We start from the raw sequence: 21,148 nt of genomic DNA on the forward strand, positions 1-21,148 counted from the left end.
GCTCCGAAAAAAAGAACAAAAAAAAAAAAAAAAAAAAAGGATCTACCGTCAAACTGCCTGGACTGGGGGAGCTCTGTGTGGTTTACCGTTGATATAACTTGGATTTAAGACTCCATAATCTAGCTGTTGGGGATTGTGGTGGTGCACACTTTTAATCCCAGCACGTGGAAGGCAGAGGAAGGCTGATCTCTTGAGTTTGAGGACAGCCTGGTTTACAGAGCAAGTTCCAGAATAGCCAGGACTATTGTCTTAGTTAGGGTTTCACTGCTGTGAACAGACACCATGAGCAAGGCAACTCTTATAAAAGACAACGTTTAACTGGGGCTGGCTTATAGGCTCAGAGGGTTCAGCATCATCAAGGTCGGAGGATGGCGGCATGCAGGCAGGCATGGTGCAGGAGGAGCTGATAGTTCATCTTCATCTGAAGGCTGCTAGGAGGAGAATATTGGCTTCCAGGCAGCTAGGAGGAAGGTCTTAAAGCCCACATCCACGGTGACACACCTACTCCAACAGCGCCATACCTTCTAATACTGCCACTCCCTGGGGTGAGCTTATGCAAACCACTACAACTATGTAGACCCCCCCTTAAAAAAAAGAAAAGGAGGAGGAGGAGGAGGAGGAGGAAGAGGAGGAGGAGGAGGAGGAGGAAGAGGAGGAGGAGGAGGAGGAGGAGGAGGAGGAGGAGGAAGAAGAAGAAGAAGAAGAAGAAGAAGAAGAAGAAGAAGAAGAAGAAGAAGAAGAAGAAGAAGAAGAGAGAAAAAAAGAAAAGCTCCCTACTACTTTGGAGCATACCAAATACAGAAAACAAAAGCATCATCAAAAGCAGACAATTAAGTGTGAAGAAGAAGCAGACTTATAGACTCAGGCAGAAAGAGCAGGCATGACCCCATAAATCCAGCACTCTAACCTACTGCCCAACTAACCTGAGTCCACACACTGTGTGGCTGTCTTCCCACAGGCAGCAGCTTGTCTAGCACAATGCGATCTATTGTTGGGATCCCAAAGGGGGATCTATGTTTTCCCCAGTCTTGGCCCCGGACCACTGCAGCCTCACATGAACCTTCCAGGTCCAGCCATCTCAAAGCATATGTTTCCTGTGCTATCTGGCCAATGTCAGAGGGGCATGGCTGAGGGAAGCCAAAGTTCTCTCTAGAATCCAGTAGATCCACTGTGTAAAATGATGCCTGAAAAAAAAAATCCAAAGAACCACCTTAGTCTCACATAGGAAATGCATTGACCACATCACATGGGACTTGATAACACCCAGAAAACGCTGCAGCCGCCCCATTTGAGAAAGAGAGCAATCGTGGGCCTTAGGTTGGTACAGACACAGCAGGACAGAGAGAGTGTGGAATCTCATGCCCAGAAGGAAAAGGCAGGAGTTAAATTCAGCCTCCAATAGCTAGCCAAAGAAACACGTTACAGTCACCCGAGAAAGACTCCAGAATTGCCTGGGGAGAGAAGATGAAGGGCCCTTTATTTTCTCCTGAGGTAGATAAGAGTCCACCGATCTGAGGCAAGACAGAATATCAAGCCTGCAGGCTGCATCTCCTCAGCAGAGATGGCTGCTGGGTTGAGTCACCAGAATGTGCTTACTTAGTGCCATGGACTGTGATAACCTGCTTTGTCCTCAGAGAAACTTTTTTTAGGGAGGGTCCCTTCACGGTTGCCATGTATAACTGGTGTAGAGTCCCCTACTTGGAGTACCAATCACATTACCAGGGAAACTGGGGTCCCCTCTCTAACGCTTAGCCCTGTTACTAAAATAATTTAAGGACAGTCTGAGAGGAATACTCAAGAACAATTTTATTAGCGTTTAAAAGAAAACCACCCCAGGGCAGACAAGCTGTAAGTCTCTGCAGCTGCCTGGAAGAGTAGATGGAAAAGGAGAGAGAGAAAAAGCCATGATGTGATGTTTGTGCTAACACTGACTTGGAGGTCAGCCACGTGGTGGACAAGTAACACTCTGGGAGGAGGACTTCCAAAACAGAGTGAAAAGTTCAAAGTTTTAGAGGAAGCATGTGTAGAATAGTTCAGGTTTTGGGTAGTTTGCAAGGCTGGGTTTCTGCTCAGAGGTAGATTATATGTTTGTTTGTTTTGGATAGGAAGGAATAGCTTTCCCTTAACAGGCTTCAATGCTACCACTTCCCAGGTCAGCCGTTTCCACCCTGAGTTCTGGGACTCCTAGCCTTTGTGCTCTTGCTCTGGGTAGGCTCTGACTTCTTCCCTGGGTCAGCATTGTCCCAAGATGTGGGACTCCCAAGTTTGCATGCCCTTAGGCCTGGGTAGGCTCTGACCTCTGACCTTCTTCCTGGGTCAGTCGTTCTAGAAAATGCACTCTTGAGTTTTTCAATTTGGAAAGGATAGCTAATATGCTAATATGCTGTGTGTGTAATGGTCATGCCCCTGTAGCTTTTTTTAGTTGTTTAGATAGGGTCTTATACTTGCACCTCAAGCTGGTCTGGTGCAAGCCAAGCAAGCTGATCTTAAACTCAAGATACTCCTCTGGCCGATGACTCATCGGTGCTGGGTTTATAAGCATCAGCCACCATGCCCGGTTAGTGGAGCCCTTTGAGCTTCTCAACTCACTCATGAGAGGCAGTCTGCAGAGTAAAACTGGGAATTTCTGAGCTCTGCTGTGGACTCAGGCACTGTACTTGGTAGAGCGGCTAGGCAGTCAGGAGTGCCCCCTCCTTCACCTCAGAAACTCTGCATGTGAGTGTTGGTCTCAAGGGCACCGGCCGACAGGAAAGGCTCTGGAGAGCAAGATGCTTCTGCCCAGAGTGGTCACACAGTTTGTTCAAAGGGTTAAGCAGGGCTATGGCCATGCTGGTATCTGAATTATGCTCCAGGACAAGACACATACAAAGACCTTCCCAGAGACATTTTGGAGTCCTTAGATCAGACTTGGAAAACCAGGAGTTTTGCTTTCTAGGAAGACTTTTTTTCTTACTAAAATGGCCACTGTGGCTTAGGAATATATACAGACCTGTATGCCACATGCAAAAAAACAAAAACAAAACCAAACAAAACCCCCAAAACTAAACAAAAGCCTTAGGTCAGTATCCACAGGGCGAGGACTCCTCTGATGAAGATAGGTCTTTCAATAAGGATGCAGGGGAAATGGCTGGGGGACTTATTTTCGTGTAGAAAATACTGGGTTTTATTCTGACACCACTGCCCTTCCCTTCCTTTTCTGGTTCCCTTCCCTTTGCTGGTCCCTTTTCTCCTCACCAAGTCCTACATTTTGTTTCCTGTCACATGTATGTATGTATGTATGTATGTATGTATGTATGTATGTATATATATATCTCCCCCACCCCTATATATATATATATATATATATATTACATATCTACATATACACACATACACAGAGACCTTTAAATCTAGAGACCGCATGTGGGAGAGAACGTGTCCTTTGTCTTTTCCCTGTTAATCTAACTTGTTCTCCATCAGTGTGGATGTCCTTGCCACCCATCATGTTCCATTTCCTACTTTCCTGCAGTTCATACATCTAAGGGTAAGGGCTAAGCTGAGAGGTAGAGTACATGCCTATCAAGTACACATGCACACACGTACATGCACGCAAGCATACACACGTGTGTGCGCAAACACACATAGCTCATTAGCCTATTTTCTACATGTGAGAGGAAAATTTATCTTTCTGAGTCTAGCTTATTTCTTTCCAGCAAAGTTTTAATCATATATATTGAAAGCAGCAAAGGGGGTTCCATGATTTCAAACACGAAGGACTCACATGCTTTAAAAAGAAAAAGGTAACAACCCCTACATGTTCTTGGCACTTTATTCAAGAACAAAATAAAGGCACGATCAGATTACTAAGTAGCAATAATTCAAAGGACATCACAGACACAAATACACTCTCAAAGCATTACCATGGACCACACGAGCGAGGGTAGTGAGGACCACAGGTTATTGCCTGGGGGGCGGTCTCTAGTTTGATAGACAGTTTTAAAGCTATGTAACCTCTTTTGTCCTGCACACATTCCTTCCCAAGATATGGGCCCGCATTGCACACGAGCACGAGAAAGCTAATAGGGACTTTTCCTTAAAGTTTACTTAGACTCAGTTTCCCTTATTGCAGTACTCTGTCTCAGGTTCTATTGCTACAAAGAGCTGCCATAACCCAGCAACCCTCATTTAATTGTGGCTTACAGTTCAGGGGTTCAGTCCATTGCTATCACGGTGGGAAACACTGCAGTGTGCAGGCAGTCATGGTGCTGGAGAAGTAGCTGAGAGCTCTATATCCAGGTATGAATACGGCAGGAAGAGAAAGTGAGCATCTGAAATCTCAAAGCACTTCCCCCATCCCCCTCCCCAGTGCCATACCTTCTCCAGTAAGGCCACACCCACTTCACAAAGCAATACCCCCTAAGAGTGCCGCTTCCTGTGAGCCTTTGAGGACCATTTTTTTTTCATTCAAACCAGCACACGCACACAAGCAAAATGAATTCAAGCCAGATGGGTTCCTCCAGCCCCATAGCTGGATGTGACTGGTTTATGACTTAGTAGACCCTATGGCTTGATGGTCATTAAGAGGAGGAGTTTATTCGGTTGTTCAGAGGGAAGTGTGCATGCAGCTCGACTCGGGCAGGGGTCCTGCGCTGCCGAGGTGTGCATGCACAGTGGGTGGCCGTGACGATCTTGGAGTGCTGAGTGGGATCACCAGACGTGTGTTCATAGCCCACATACCTTTCCCCTTTGTCTGTCTGCTTCAGTTGCTTTCCGCTTGTTTTCGTGCCTTTTCTATATGTCCCTTGAGGGGTCTGTTCATACCAGGGAGCCTTTCCTCCCTGTTCTCCACCTTGAAAGACCAGTTCCCCTTCTAAGATGGTTTCCGTTTCTTTTCAAAAAATTTAAATTGGGGATCCAAAAGTTCAGACTGCTGCCTAATTGTGGCAACTTCCTTAATTTATCAACATTTTCCTTTTTTTTAAGTTAATAAATCGTACAGAAAACAGACTGAGGTAGGATAGAAAGACAGAAAAAGACAGGGATAAAGGAAGGCAAAGAGGCCCTTTGCTCAGAGTCTAGTTGAAACCTGTTGCCAGTTAAGAAGCAAGGATTACGGGGCTGGGGATTTAGCTCAGTGGTAGAGCCCTTACCTAGGAAACGCAAAGCCCTGGGTTCGGTCCCCAGCTCCAAAAAAAAGAACAAAAAAAAAAAAAAAAAAAAAGAAGCAAGGATTACAGCACAGTGAAGGACTTATGCTATGAAGGTTGTTGGCCAAGGGATCATATTCCCTTTATATAAAGATTTTTTTGAGGAGGGGAATGTTGTCTGAAGAGATGGTTCAATGGTTAAGAAGAAGGTCTGTGTCATAGGGGATAGGGAAAGAGGCTTCACTTTGGCCCACAGAAGCTCTTTCAGAAACCCCAAGTTCTGTCCCCAGCACCCACGTCAAGGGGCTCCCATTGACTTATAACCCCAACTCCAGGGGTCCTGAGACCAGATAGCCTCTAGCTCCCATGGACCCGCACTGAGGTGCATACCACCCCCATATAGATAAAAAAATAAACATAATGTTTAAAATGAAGATCTTTTTAATGCAAAATAGCAACGAACCAGGTTTAAAGTTGGAATGGACAGGTTCTGGAGGTGAGCCTTATTTCTTCCTCCCAGAGGTTTCCTGGAAACTCCACATGAGACTTGAGCCCTGAGATCTAGACTTTCACCTTATTAACTGTAGTCCTCTCAGATGCCCAGCTTCTCCTCGGGAACCACCCTGGGGTCTGACCTACGTCCCTTAGCCACCCTTTAAAGTCAGCCACTTCAAATCCCACCAAAATGGTACAGTGCGGGCCACTGTTGTGATGACAGTGTAGCTCCCTCCCTCCCCATGCTCTTGAATGTGCCTTTCGTCCTGAGAATCTCCTGCAACCCTCATGCCTAAGCCTTATAGTAAAACACCTTCTATGTTACCCCACCTCTGCTTCAAGTCTGCTCACCCTGCCATTCTTCTCTGCATAGATGCCACAAATCCTTGTTTAGCCTGAGTCGAGTTTCTCAAAGATTAGGGAACTCCTTCAAGCATCCTCAGTGATAGAGCAGAGCCTCTTTTTGTGTCCCCATGACAAAGACCTCCGTATACTTTTATAAGTCAGTTTGTATATAAGTTTGAGAGGATTTTGTGTGTAGGAGAACTCTTCATGCCATTTTTGTGAAGAACCCTGGGTTTTTATTGTTATGGACTCCATGCCCCTTTGGAAAAGATCACAGACTCAATCCAATTCTAATCAAAGGAGTTACTGATTCTCTTGCTAGCAGTTGAGCCAAATCTGAGGTTGAAGGACGTGGAAGGACTTTTCAAGAGGAAAGCCACAGGAAGACCTTCAGTATCTATGCAAGCAAGTGAAGACTGTTCTATTCCACCCCGTTAGGTGACAGAGGCAACTCAGAACAATCTTGGGGTATCTGCTTAAGCAAACTACAGAAGCAACCCTCCCCAAAGAACCACGCAAGCCCCCCTAAGACCCCCATATCATAACAAGTAGATAGTCACAGCTGTGCTTTTCTTTGAGTGGAGGTCACTGAGTCTCTCACTGGGAACTTACCTTCCAGGGACTGGAGTCAGATGCAGAAGGGCTAATGGGTACCAAGATGCCTAGCACCAAAAATGAAACTCCTTTGGTCATAATATTATCTGCATCTCAGACATTAGCAGGGAAAAGTAGTTCAGGGGATGGTAATGATGTCCTTAGTCTTGATGGTGAGAGAATTTTTAAAGGATCACAGAAGGAAGGTGGAGGGTCATTTTATGGTAGCTTGAAAGAAAAACCATAGGCCAGGCAAGCTGGGAATTCTTGAGGATGCTGTGGGAAGGAGGCAGACTGAGAAGAGGAAAATCCTGCCTTCTAGGTGCAGTGGGAAAGCTGCAGCGGCTGTAGAATGGGAATCTTCAGAGAAAACAGAAATCTCAGTGTTTGGGCAAGCATGCTTCTGATTTTGGTCAGTACCTAAGGAAGCCGTAGAAAGGGAAAGGGAAAAAGCGATGGTTTTTGAACTAGAGGTGAGAAAGTGGGCGGGTTTAGTGGTTGAAAGTCTGAGGGGTCCTGGAGCATGTAGATGCATTCTCTTATACTAAGGGGATAATTTATTTCTCCTTAGCAAGTCTTCAGGTAAATCAGCTTTCGTGAGGCGTGGTCCCCTGGTAGGTGATTGACAGGACCATTTTGAGGGACAATAGTATATGATCTCTAATCCTGGAGGCATGTTAGACTGTCATATCTAGTTAGGACCCGAGGGATAAGCAAGATTTTGTTTTAGTTTTTTCAACCGGGAGGGAGTAGCTTTCCCTTAAAGGGTCCCAAGGAAGCCCCGTTCCTCCATCTTTTCATATGGTAAATTGGAACTGGGACCTAAAGCCGACCCTAAGAGAGGAGTCTGTTCTCAATGGCTTCCAAGCCTGCTAATGCTGGTCTGGCTGCCCAACATTCCTCCTCTAGACTGGAGGCCAGAGCTGAGAGATGGCTCGGAGCATAGAATCGCCAGCTGCCAAGCCCGAGGATCTACCTGATTTCAACCCCCACACGGTAGAAGGAAGGAACTAACTCCGACATGACCTCTAATTCTGAATTTCGATGCACAAGCACAGCTGCACATGTGCACACACACGTACGATGAAACGAATAAGCGATTTTTTTTTTAAAAAATGAGAGTCGAGGCCTGAAGATGGTATTGGAGAGGAGCTACTGTTTAGCGTCCATGTGGCTCCTTACAGATGACGTGGGTCCTAGATGTGTTGCTGGAGCATGCTGCTGGGTGTTTCCAGACTCTTTTTGCATCTTGTTTAAAGAATTCAGGCACACACGGATTGCAAAGTGGCAAGGAAACCTTATTCAGAAACGATCCAATCATACACCGAGCAGCGGACTCTGTGATTATAGTACTCAAAGAATTCTTTTTGGGTTTTAAGGGTAGCAGAGTTGGTTGGCAAGAAGGGCAGGTTTGGGGCTGTCTTTCTGGTTTGACTGATGGGCTTGGATTCTGTGAGCCTTTGCTCGGTTGGGACATTCTTTTTCATGAAGCATCTGGTCTGAATCATGTGTGTGCCAATTATGTATAGGCATAAGATGGTAAATATAAAAGTGTCCCTTAAAGCTCAAGGGACAGGGCTTGCCTTGAGGGGCATGTGTGGTTCCGAGTTCTGCCTCTCTTCCCAGGTTGCCCGGTCATCCCTGTATACCTTATGCTTGGAAAGCACAGGGAGAAGCCTGGCATGGGTGGGGTCTGAAGTCTGCCTCTTCTCTCCAGGGCATCCATCAGATGCTGCTGCCTGCCTGCCAGGCCAGAAGAGAGAAAGTGGAATCCAGGGATAAATGGGGCTCATAGAACTCTCTGGTCAGGCTGGGAATGCCCAAAGTGTTACAGGTCTTAGAAAAGGGATAAAGAGGTTTGGGGCAGCGTAGGTCCAGTCCAGTCCTGCAGCAGCTGTGGTGGCAGGGGTAATGTGTGTGTGTGTGTGTGTGTGTGTGTGTGTGTGTGTGTGTGTGTGTGGCAGGGGGCTGGGGTGGGGTGTACTCTGATGTGAGTTTCTGCAAATGACGAGAGCCTACCCAGCCAGGCAGGTTGAAAGGCTCAAGGACGAGTGCTTCAGAGGCTGAGAGTCTTCCCCCCCCAAGGGTTAGAGCTCAGTAAAAAAACTGCCAGTCTCAGACGATCCTTGGTGAAATAGCTTGTGTATTTTATTCCATGTGGACAGGGACTGTGTGAACCTTGGGGAGTAGGATGGGGTTTGAGGGGTAAATGCATTCTATCTGCAGAGGCTAATATACTGGCGATGCTCTGTTTGCATGGGGAAGAGTTGCAGGCACTCTATGACTACCCGTGACCACCTGGTGGAGGGGTCTCTGGGTTACTTGCTCCAAGGGAGGCAGACAAGAAAACAGGGAGGGAATTTGTTTCACTCCTGCTGGTCTCAAGTTTTGAGATTTCCAGGGTTTGAACATGCTCTGTCTTGCCGGTTCCATGCCAATTCCTCTGTTGGCATGGTCCGCATGGCCCACAGACGTGTATCCAGAACCACTTCAGGCTGGATTGCCCCCAGCCCCGCCCCCACCCTCCACTTGCCATAGCTAGAATATGTGAAAATCAGCCACAAAAGAGTTGAGTTACTAAGGTGTTTTCCGGAGAAGAGCCACGCTCCGTCTGAAGCACAGTGTGTACAGCCTGATGCAGATGACGGTCCTAGGTCACTAGTCTGTCCTTGTGAGGGCGTCTTCAGAGCCCGAGCCAAGCAGAGTCCTAGGTTGCTAAGCTATTCCTGTGCCTGTCCTTGGAGCTGCTGGTTGAGCTGGGCAGAAACAGTCTCTCCTACTCTTTCCTAAGGTTGTGAAGTCTCCATTGGGAACCGTCTATGGAATCCCTCAGACAAAAGGGTATATCACCTCTGGAAGCCATTACTTAAGTGTTGCTCTTTGTTGATCCTGGTGGCAGCGGGGCCAGAGACCCTGTGTAATCGGGTTTGTTGAATTCTGGAAGAGAAAAACTGTATAAGCCTATTGAGTATGGGCTGAGGCGAGAATAAACAATAGACACAGAGTGGACAGGCTCCCCCCAAGAAAGGACAGTCTCCCCAAGAAAGGAGCACCAGTAGGATCTAGGTTTCTGAGGTTGAAAGTTTCTGGTCCGGTTTTCAGTTGAATCTCCTTGGAGGACATTTCTGATGTTGTGCCAGAACTTTCCAACTTCCCAGAGTTTTCAAGTTATTTTGTTACCGCTGACCGAAAGCAACCGCGGAAGGAGTTTATAATGGTTCCCGAAGGTTAGTCCTCGATGGTGGAGGAGGCATGGCAGCAGGGACGGGAGATGAGAGATCGTGTCTCAACCGCACACAGGAAGTAGAGAATGTGAGCAGGAAGTGGGGCAAGGCTTACAAATCCTTTAGTCCACCCCCAATGATGCTGCACCGAGGGTTCAGATCTGTCCTGGAGGGCAGTTCTCATTCAAAACCTAACACCCAGATGAAAGGATGACAGTAGTCACAAGAATGTTAGGTCCCTGGCGAGGTGGCCACCAGACAACTATTTAAAGGACCAAGGCTAGCCTGAACTATTTCTCTTTTTTTTTTGGCTACCATCTGTGCCGTTCTAGCATTTCACAATCAGCCCTTTGGCCAAGCATCACGCTTTGTGCGTGCAGAGGCCTAATGTTGTCTAAGGTTCCCCAGCAATGGGAAGGCTCATTCCTGGGATCTGGTATTAACGAGGTTGAGCAGGCAGGAAAGTGGGCTTCAGGGAAGTGAACTACTTGGTAAAAGGATTAAGGAAGAAATGCCTGGATCACGTCAGGTCTGCTAGCCATCTGATGGTTTTGTCTTATTTTGTCCTTTGTGTCTGATACAGCATTTACATGTTACACATAATAAGAAATCTTGTTTGTTTGTTTTTAAATTTGGGTAGCAAGGACCAATTCCAGTGGGAGTAATCCTGCACACACACACACACCCCTCCCCGCCCCCGCTGTGGAAATGGAAAACGAAAGGGTGGGGGTGGGGTGGGCAGGTGCCTGTAGCTGCCTGCACTGGTATGTCCGTTCATGGTGCAAAAGGGTATGTAGTGCTAGCCGAATGCAGTTCCGAAAGCTGGGTCCTCTGGGGCACGTGGCAGGTTCTGGTGTTGTGCTGGGTGATGTCTAGTGGCAGAGCAGCGGCTTGCCGTAGTCCCCTTTTTTGAGGGAATAAAGCCCTGTTGATAAGTCAACCTGGACTTCTGGGCTCTGGGGCGGACACGATGAGAGGAAGAGGGTGGATCTCTAGTTTCTTTTCTATCTTCTCAACCTTCCGAATTGGGCGGGTCATTTGTCGCTGATGGTTTTGGCAAGCTCATAAATGCTGTCCGAGCAGGTGTCAGGTGTGCTTGCTCTGATGCGACTCTCCTCTGTCATAAGTGACAGTCCAGCTCTGAGCGACATCTTTCTGTGGCTTGCACAGTGGAGACCTAGACCACCACTCCAGCTGGGCCCCTGCCTGCTCACCTTGATTGGGCCCAGGGCGTCTTCCGAAGCCATCGGAGTAGTTTCTTTACACGGCTCTCTCTGTCTTTCAGGTTCTAGTCAACGAAGTATTTCTGGGGTTTTTCACACTTCGAAGAAGATGCTCTTTCCTGGACTTGGGGGCCTCTTTCGATTTTGCGCCTCTGTTTGGAGCACTCGCAAAGCATCTTGGTCTAGGAGGCCGATTGATGGACTTGCTGATGGGTCAATGAGAATACGCCCTGTCACATTTTTTTTCTCTAAATTTATTGACGCTGGGATTGAAGCGCACGTAAGAATGTAAAGAAGGGCAACTTCTGAGAGAACGGCCTCTGGAGAGGTCTGGAAACCCTGGTCTGTGGTTCCGAAAACTTACTTGTCTCTCTTTCTTTTCTTAAATTTTTGTCTAGAGTGGTCTGGACAAGTGGAACAGACAGGCTGGCACCAGCAATCAGCATCTAGGCTCAATTCCATAGGTGTTGAAGGCTGTGTGGGTTCAGGTGCTTTCTCTTGGGGTTGAGTGCAGGTGCCGTTAGCCTCGAGCTGAGGAGCCTTTGTTCCCACTTGTGCTGGTAGCAAAAGTGTCAGCTTGTCAGGACCTCCGTTGGGTCGGCACCGGGGCCCCATCTCTGCTGGAGTTGCCTTTGCTGGACAACGTTTGTCAACTGTCTTTGAGCTACTTGGCTCAGTAACAGGAAGGCTGAGGGCTGTCTCAGGTTGGACGGTGGCTTTGCTGAACTCAGTTGGCTCTAGCTCCAAGCCTACGGTCTTCAGAGGCCATCCTTACTGCTCCCACAGAGCACTTGCTGGCACCCCGTGGTCTTTGCTGTCTCTCATATAGGAATTATATATTCTATCTGGCCCATATAAAAGACACACAATCCTGGTGTTTTATTTACACGCTGTACGCCTAGATTAGGCAGGTTTTGGAGCTAATCTGACTTATGTCATAGCCACAATGTCCCTTGATATTTCTGTTTCTTCTGGCCAGGTGCTCATGGTTCTTCTCTCATCTCGGGGCAGCTTCCTCTTCCCTACGTCTCCTCTCTGCCCTTATTCTTCCTCTGCTCTCCTGAGACCCCCTCACTCCATCCTCAAGTCCTGCCTTTCTTGCTCTCTCTCTTGCCCAATCACAGGCTTTAGCCTTTTATTAACTTGGGGAGCAAGGTTTACATAGCATCTCTTGGTGTACTGAGGCTCTCCTTATGGGGGGCCAATCAGATCTTGGGGGCCAGTATTTAGCATTTGAATACATAGCAGCACCAGGCCAACCCCAGCAGTCTCTCATTTCTGGAGAGTCTGTTCTCTCTCCCTTTCCTTGCAAGCCGGTTCTCTATGCTTGCTTAGTCGATTCTTTGGTCTCATTGCTTGGGTGGGCCAATTCTTCCTGGCCGTTTAGGTGGTCACTGCCGGGGAACATCTTCTATCTCTAGCTGACGATGTTGAAATATTCTTTCTTCAGCCGTAATCCCTGAATATCCATTCACCCTTCCTTCCTGAGTATTTGTGACCCTGTGTAGGTTCAGGAATTTTCCTGGTGCTATTTCTTTACTCCCTTCAAGCTGTGAAGCTTTGCGGCAAGGGAAATCAGCACCATGCTTTCCCCTCAACTCTTGTTTAATGGGTCGAAATGAGGCTGCTTTTATCCCAACTCCCGGAAGCATAGCAGCACAAGGCAGCCCACTGGCTGTGGAGATGGATATTGCGATATAAGACATCATCTCAGCACATGTCGCAGTCAGCCTAAGTTCACTTATGAAGGCTTTTCCGGTGGGCCTGATGGTTGTATTGTCGTTTGCAGCAAGCAGCACGGACAAAATCTGCCTATCGAACCCATGATAAGACGGCCACCAAGAAGAGCGGCAGAACCCTTCTGTAAAAATGGGGTTTAAATCAGCCAGGGGAGGCTGAACTGGCTTCACAGTTGCATACAATGCTTTGAACCTTCGGGTGACTTCATGACCCGAAGAGGTGTCTTGATGATGTAGTCCCTGTGTCTGGGTGTCAATTGAGTTGTCTTTGAGGCCCAGGGAGCTGGCTTCCCTAGTGTTTGAACCACAACACCACAGACTGGAGATAGTAATGGTCTGAACACACTATTTGGCCCTTCGTACAACTGAAGAAATGTTACCATCAGAGACGCAATTAGCAGAGACTTGACCACCTTAGTCATAGACACCACTTAGAGCAGTCAACCATGAGCTTTGCATTTAAAAACAAATGTCACTTATTGTGTGTGTTTGTCTGGGGCTCACCTGTGCCTTGATACATGTGTGGAGGGGAGAGAATGGCTTGTAGGGGCCAGTTCTCTCCAGTTCTCTCCTTCCTTCGTGTGGGTCCTGGGGAAATGTTCAGCTTGGTGGCAAGTGTTTTTAACCCACTGAGCCATCTTGCCAACCAGGCAATATTATAGAGGTAAAATGACAGCACAGTGTGACCAAAGGGATGCCCTGGGTACAGTCCTCGTGATGGGGCCACGTCACGCTGCACCCACTGTCAGGAAGCAGGGAGGTGGTGAAAGCGTAGGGCTCCACCTTCCCCGATGTTGAACTACCCAGACTCTATTGAGTAAGCCAATGTCATTTTCTTTGAATATATAGGAAGCCTATCAATTCTGTTTCTCTAGAGAACCCTGACTAATACAGGTGCTTAGAAATGGCTTTTGTTGGAAAGCATGAACTTCTCATTGGGGTCTGCAAGACAATACAAAGATCTGATGGAATTTCGGCATTTTGTCTCCGTCCTGTTCTCACCTGAATTCTAGGAACGGTTGGGTCTAGCAGGACCTTCTGGCTAGATGAGGAAAATTACTCATGGGCGTGGCTTAACCTGATTAAGCCCAAAGTCCCGGCATGCCTTCCAGCCCGGCATTTCCCCTTCACCCCTGGAAACAGCAGGACAGTGGCTGAGCACAGCCACAGCGGAGAGGGGGGTGCAGGTGGTGTGGGGGGTGAGTGTGAGAGTCATGGGAGGGGAGTCATGTCATAGGAGGGCAGCTTGCCCCCACCCCAAAACATGGAGCCCCTGAAGGGGCGAAGGAGGCAGTGTGGTCATGCAGCCCTCCACCCGAGCCTTTTGAACCTCTTCAGTTGGTAACGGTGGGGCATGGTAGAAGTGCATGGAGGGTGGGTATAGAAAAGAGACAGGATAATCAGCTCATGTGTAGGTGCGTGCACATGAGTGAGCGCGTGTGTGTCTGCGTGTGAATACCAGCCCAGTTCATCATACCTATGCCTGCTGCCCCGTGGCAGATCTTGCAACCAGGGTGCCTGTGGCTGTCTTCTATGCACTTACTGTGTGGGAACACGGGCTATGGTGGTAGCAGGAGGTAGGGAGCTGCTAGCTCTGGGTGTAGATGCCTGTCTGCGTCCCTTCCTGTTCCTGTGGACTAGAAATGGAGGTGCAGCCAGAGGAGCTTGGGAGGCTAAGTTTCATGAGTGAGACAGAGAGGAGGGTTGACTCTTTCACCTGCTGGCTCAGCAAACCCTAAGAAGAATGTGTCGGAGATGCTAAAGCAGATGTCCCTTGTCCTCGTGTGTATGTGTCCTTCTCCAAGTACCCAGTTTCTTTTGGTCTCTGCTCCCGTGAATCCTAGCTCCTAGAATGGGGTATACGTCACAGAACGAAAATAAATAAAAAGATTTTTTTTTAATTATTGCTTTTGTTTTCCTGAAATTTGGGCAAGGATTTGGGTGACGGACTCAAACATTGTAAATCTCCCTGGTAATTATCCTCACAGAAATGAAAATATTGTCCCTTTCACTTTGACTATCAGACTAGTTGTGTAGGCTGGTTCTATGTCAACTTGACGCAAGCTAGAGTCGTCAGAGAACAGGGAACCTCGACTGAGAAAATACTCCCCCATAAGATAGGGCTACAGGCAAGCCTGTAGGGCATTTAATTGGTGCCTGATGGGGGAGGGCCCAGCCTATTGTGGGTGGTGCTATCCCTGGACTGGTGGTCCTGGCTTCTATAAGAAAGCAGGTCTAGCAAGCCAGCAAGTAGCGCCTGTCTCCAGGTTCCTGCCCTGCTTGAGTTCCTGTTCCTGTTGGTTTCCTTTGACTGTGATGTGGAAATGTGAGCCAAACAAACCCTGTCTTCTTGAACTCAGTGTTTGAGCATAGCAACAGCGACTGTAACTAGGACACTCTTGCAACAATGAGTTCCAGGAATTGGAGCTTCACCCAGAATCTAATGAGGGGAAAAGGAAAAAGCTGAAGGCCGGTGGCCCCCAGAGATTCCAAACAACTTGCCAGAGAAATTGGAACAAGATGGGGGAGGAGCCACCCCGTGGGCGGGGTTGCTTAGTAACATAGACTTCTCGCCCTTTGTTTAAATCTCAACTTTGCATGAGGGCCCAGAAGTGGACTTGAGGAGGGTCTCTGGGCTTGGTGTCCCTCTTTTTCATGTTGAATAAATCTTTGTCTCCTTTCTGCTTCTTCTATCAGCCTTTTGAGCCTAGCTTGTTTTGGGTTGCTAGGACATAGGCTTGGACCCGAGCAATTCTAGTAACATGCTTTATCAGAACAGTAGCGATTTCTAGATAACTACTTAAAGGCTCGGAGGGTCCGAGCTCCACTTGACTGAGGGGCGCTCTACTCTTAATTCCCTTTTATCCTCTCCACTTCGCTTGGGGGAGGGGGGAGTCTTATGATACTTCTGATGACCGTGAGGGTCAGGTGCAGATGCATTCCCTTCCCAGGAGAACAGAGGTGATTTCCGAGGATGGTGCGGACCAGAGAGAGGGAGGGAGGGAGAGAGGGAGGGAGGAGTGTGGACACCTCGGAGATGGGGACAGATGGTCCGAGCACAAGGCTACAGCCCTTGACTTCTAACACTGTTTCCCTCATCTGCTAAAGGATGTGGAAGCCTGGTACAGTGGCACACACCTTTAATCCCAGGACCCAGAAAGCAGAGGCAGGCAGATCTCTGTGAGTTTGAAACCAACCTGGTGTACAGAGTAAGTTCCAGGACGGTGAGACCTCGACTCTAAGGAAAGGGTATGGAAAGCGTTGTCTTTGCCAGTTCTGGGGTGGAGGAGAATAGCATGGTATCTCAAAACTTGTTTTGAGAAATGAGCTGATATCGTAGTGTTAGTGGCTGTTTGGAAAGGCCTGGTGCCGGCTTTGGGAGGCCCAGCGATCGAGGCTCCTCTCTCCCCGCTTTCTTGTCATTTCCTCTTTTGCTTCCAACATTATTGTCAAGGTCAAACCCCCGTCCCTCAAACATAGGATTTGAGTTGTCTTGGGGGGCGGGGGGGTTGTCGCTGTTCCTGTGACAACATCGTAACTAAGGTGCCTGGCGCTGTGCCTGGCCCAGCGTTAGTCTAATGGTCATCGCCTTCCACACGGATGTCCCCATACATCAGTTCCCTGCAGTAGGGTAGGATGATGGCCGAGAGGCTTTGGACTGTAAGGTCTAATTGCTTATAATGGTGTATAGTATAGGGTACTCGAGCAGGCTGCATTTCACTTACATGCCAAGTCCTGTTTTTTGTGATGTTTTTTAACCAAGGTGTCACTATACGGACTGCAAAGAGGCTTGGCCCTCACTGTATGGCCCTGACTGACCTTGAAGTCGCAGGACTCACCCTACTGGGATCTCTCAAGTACAGAGATTACAGGTTTGCCCAATCCTACCTAGTAGATGACAGTTAGAAACAGTGGTGCCACAGTAGAGTTTTGGGTTAAATGGCACACGATGTTAGAGGGCCAGCCCAGGGCTTGGTACCGAGTACACGACCCCTAAGGGGCAGCCCAGGAGGCGGCTCCCACTGCTTCCCAGGTCTCTGTACTTGTTATGCTTGTGCTTTAGGTTGTCTCTCTGACGTCACCACACAGAGAAATACCTGCCTGCCACGCTCAGGAAGGAGCTTAGGAGGTGTCTGCCCAGTCAGCTAACTGACCAGCCAGCTTGGAACCATAACAGCCATGCTGGCCCATGGCTCCCTGAGGACTGAGGCCACTGAGCATCCATGGCTGACACCAGTCTTCATATGACTGGAATGTCAGTATTTTTCTGTGGTCAGTATGCATGTTCTCAATTTTTAAACAATTTTTATTTTATGTGTGTGCGTGTATGCATGTCTGTGTTTTGTGTGTGTGTGCGAGAGAGAGAGAGAGAGAGAGAGAGAGAGAGAGAGAGAGAGAGTCTAGGTTCTTGCATGTCATGGCAATTGTGGAAGTCAGAGGACAGTATTTGGGAGTCGGATTTGGCCTATCACCTAGTTGAGGCTGGATCTCTCTTGTTTTTGCTGTGTATTCCAGGCTCACTGTGGTTTTCCTGTCCTTGGCTCCTATGCTGCCTCAGGAGTGCTCTAAGCACACATGCTTGCTGCCCCATGCAGCGTTCTGTGTGGATGTGCTTCTAGTTTTTATTTTTTTTCTCTAATTTATCTTTTATTCACTTTACATCCCCATGGCAGCCTCCTCCCTCCTCTCCTTCCAGTCCTACCCTTACAAATCCCTTCCCCCATTACCCCCTCCCTTGCTCCTCAAAAAAGGGAAATCCCCTCCTGGGTACCACCAGCCCTGGGACATCTAGTCCCAGCAAGACTAAGCACATCCTCTCCCACTGAGGCTTAACTGGCAGTCTAGGTAGGGGGAGGGGATCCGATGGCAGGCCACAGAGTCAGAGACAGCCCCCACCCTGCTCCCATTGTTAGGGGACCCACATGAAAAGCAAGCTGCACATCTGCTACAAGTGGGTAGGGATCTAGGTCCAACTCCTGCATGCTCTTTGGTTGATGGTTCAGTCTCTGTGAGCCCCCATGGGCCCAGGTTAGTTGACTCTATAGGTCTTCTTGTGGTGGCCCTTGACCCCTCCAGCTTCCTCAATTCTATCCCCTACTCTTCCACAAGGCTCCCCGAGCTCCACCTGGCATTTGGCTGTGGGTTTCCATCACCTGCTCAATGAAGTTTCTCAGGAGGCAGTTACTCTAGGTTCCTGTCTGCAAGCATAGCAGAGGATCATTAATAGTATCGGGGGTTGGCTTTCTCCCATGGGATGGGTCTCCAGTTGGGCCAGTCATTGGGTTAGCCATTCCCTCAGTAAACAAGAATTCTTAACAGAGAAATCTGGAATGGTTGAGAAACACCTAAAGAAATGTTCATCACCCTTAGTCATCAGGGAAATGCAAATCAAAAAACTCCTGCACCCGTAATGGCTGTAGAATGGCTAAGAGTAACAGCAAGTGACAGCACATGCCGGCGGGGATGTGGAGCAGGAGGAACACCCCTCCACTGCCGGGGGGAGTGAACAGCTGTACAACCACCGTGGAGATGAATTTGGCACTTTCTTAGAAAAGGGAATAGTTCTACCTCAAGACCCAGTTATACCACTCCTGGGTGTAGACCCAAAAGATGCTCCACCATCCCACAGACACTTGCTCAAATACGTTCATAACAGCTTTATTCAAAATAACCAGAAACTAGCAACAACCTAGATGTCCCTCAACTGACCCCACAGACCCCAGAAGCTGAGTAATAAGGGGGCCCCAGGGAGGATGCTCGAATCTTACTCAGAAGGGAAAAATAAATAGTTACCAGAGGTGGAGGGAGGGACCTGGGTGGGAGAGGGGGCGAGGAGGGGGACGGTGATGAGGTGTGTGGGAGAAGGCTGGGAGTGAGCATGGCCATTGACAGGTGGTGAGGTGGGGGCAGGGGGTGGTGAGGTGGAGCTGGGGGCGCATCTCTGGTTGGAGACCTGGGATGGCGGAGACTACAGGGAGTCTATGGGAGTGACCCTAGCTGAGATTCCTACAGAGACTGAAGTAGTCACCTCATGTAGCCAGTCAGGAATTCCAGTAGGAGGGTGACATCAACCCACCCACAACACCTTCAACTCAAAATCTGTCCTGCCCGCAGGATGCGCAGGGATAAAGGTGGAGAATGAAGCTTTTATTCACTTGGATTCTGGATCAAACTCAGGTCCCAAGGCTTGAACGACACCTCCCTTCCTGCGATGAGCCATCTGACTGGCCCACACTCTCAATTTTCATTTACTTGAGTGTAAAAGTCTTCGACACTCACAAATCTACAAAAAATAATTTATTAATAACTGATAGCAGATCATTCTGACGGTCCGACAGTTTCATTCTCTTCTGTGGACGGTTTTGCCACCTCCAAGGCTTCTTTCTTGACATCCCTGGAAGAACAACACCAAGGCTTTCAAACTTGGAAATGAGCAACTTGCCTTTAGCTCCTCATTGAGCTAGACATTTACCCTGGTACATCCTTGTTGAAAATCTCCTCCTCTCCAGAGGACTCCTTGTCCTGTAGGTCCTGGGCCATGTTTTTCTTTCGGGTGTCATGCAGAGGCCTATACATGTCCCTAAGCCACAGTGGGCACCTTATCCAGAAAAACCCATCCTAGGAAACAGAGGGGAGACATTAGTTCTGCTTGCCCTGCCGTCTCTTCCACAGCACCCTGTCTCAAGCTTACCTGCATCTCGGTCCTGCAGTAGTATTTCTTACTCCTTGGAAGAAAACACAGAAGTCAGTGATTGTGTGTGTGTGTGTGTATGTCTCCTGGGAGACATCTTGGCTCTTCCCATAACAAAAATCACCCAGCCCTGGGACTTGAGAATAAGTCCATGCATGCCTGGCTTCTAGGAACTTTTGTTCTAAGGGCCCCACAACACTTCTGGGGAGATGTTTGTCTATGGGTTGTCCTGGAGCACAGCCAAAGCAACAGAATGACTAGAGCCTTACTTATTCCTTTGAGCAAACCATCCCAGGCAGGAGCATTTTGCTCTCCAGAACCTTTCCCATTGGTGCCTTTAGATCAACTCTCATAGATTTTCTGAGGGGAGGGAGGGGGTGCTCCTGTCTGCCTAGCTCCAGACACAATGCTCAAGTCCACAGCTCAACTCATAAACTCAGAGAATTTCGCCCTGCAGACTTCCTCTGATGAGTGAGTTGAGAGGACAATTTAAAGGACGTGGCTAGTTGGGCATGATGGATCATATCTAATTCCAGTATCTGGCAAGTTTAAACTATGTTTGAGCCTAGCCTTGGCTACCTAGTGAATCCCTGATGTTACCAACAGTAGGACAGGCAAGCCCAACCTCCTTTCTTTAAAGAAATGGCGACACTGGAGGCCTTCTTGCTAGGCCTAGGTATGCCTGCTATTTTGGGGAGCTAGGCAAGGCACCAGGAGAGAATGTTCTTCCTGAGTTTCCCCTCTGTCAAATGAGGGAATTAAATAAGAGGAGGCCCAAGCTCTCCTCAGACTCTCAGCTTGTTGTGGAACGACTGCAACCTTATATTTACCTTAAGAACTTTTCTTCATCTCCCTCTTTTGCTGCTCTATGAGAATAAACCTGTTTTTGGAGGAAAACACTATGGTTATTATGTCAGTGACTCCGGTCTTCACGTTGACATACAGTCGTCCTTTCTCTGACATCTGCTATGCTAGTCTTCTCTCCCATAATACCTTGCTCCAGGCTTCCCATGAGGCTGCCACTTAGTGTGTATAGTGTATTGACTGTTTTATGTAAAATGCAACATGTCCTAATAAAAACTCTTAAAAGTCAAAGTAAGAAACTTTTAACTTCCTCAGAGTATCTTCTGGAAGAGCAAAAGCAGAGTGCCTCTTATCACAGCTACAAGATATCTGTCTCTTGGGGAAGTCCTGATGTGCGACAGGGAAAATAAACACAGTATTGAGGAGAAAGGAACAAAAACATTGTTAGTAACTGTAAACAATGGACACCAAAAGTCCAAGACAACCAACTAACATTTCACTAGATTGTGAGGATTCAAAACTGTTGGCATCAATATAGATCAACATACCAACCCCATGGATTTCCCAGTACAAACCAGAAACTGTAAGATCCCATTTTTATGGTAGCTATGAAGACGGACAGAGTGTCTCAGAGTAAATGTAACTTAAAATGAGTAAGTTCTCTAATTAAAAACTCCATTCTTCTGGAGAACATGGCGAGCCGGCCTAGGCCACAGAACGAGCTTCTGTCTCGAAACAACAAAAAAGAAAAAACAAAAAACCCAAACCAAACTAAAACAAGGGAAGCTTAAGGGATTTATCTCAGTGGTAGAGTGCTTTCCCAAGGCCTGGGTTTAATCCCAAAGAGAAGCGGGGAGGGGAAGAAAGAAGAGGAGGCAGCAGGAGTGGCAGTTTTAGAAGGGTATCA

At 48.0% G+C, this 21,148-nt stretch overlaps 1 protein-coding gene and 1 long non-coding RNA gene across 3 annotated transcripts in view; one reads left to right on the forward strand and one right to left on the reverse strand.

Moving 5' to 3' along the window:
* Nucleotides 1-21,148, forward strand: part of LOC134480884 (uncharacterized) — a 37,890-nt gene that overhangs the window by 14,906 nt on the left and 1,836 nt on the right. The window lies entirely within an intron of this gene.
* Nucleotides 19,029-21,148, reverse strand: part of Lrrc37a (leucine rich repeat containing 37A) — a 36,956-nt gene continuing 34,836 nt past the window's right edge. The window contains exons 11-14 of one of the 2 annotated variants that reach the window (XM_039087776.2): nucleotides 20,268-20,317; nucleotides 19,438-19,471; nucleotides 19,219-19,364; nucleotides 19,029-19,140 (exon numbers count right to left, since the gene is read on the reverse strand). In XM_039087776.2, coding sequence (XP_038943704.1) covers nucleotides 19,065-19,140; nucleotides 19,219-19,364; nucleotides 19,438-19,471; nucleotides 20,268-20,317 — 306 coding nt within the window. In that variant the 3' untranslated portion in view covers nucleotides 19,029-19,064. The remainder of the gene's footprint in view (nucleotides 19,141-19,218; nucleotides 19,365-19,437; nucleotides 19,472-20,267; nucleotides 20,318-21,148) is intronic. The other variant, XM_017597813.3, reaches the window with a different exon arrangement.

This window comes from Rattus norvegicus, chromosome 10 (assembly GCF_036323735.1).
Source record: "Rattus norvegicus strain BN/NHsdMcwi chromosome 10, GRCr8, whole genome shotgun sequence".
Taxonomy (NCBI): Eukaryota; Metazoa; Chordata; class Mammalia; order Rodentia; family Muridae; genus Rattus; species Rattus norvegicus.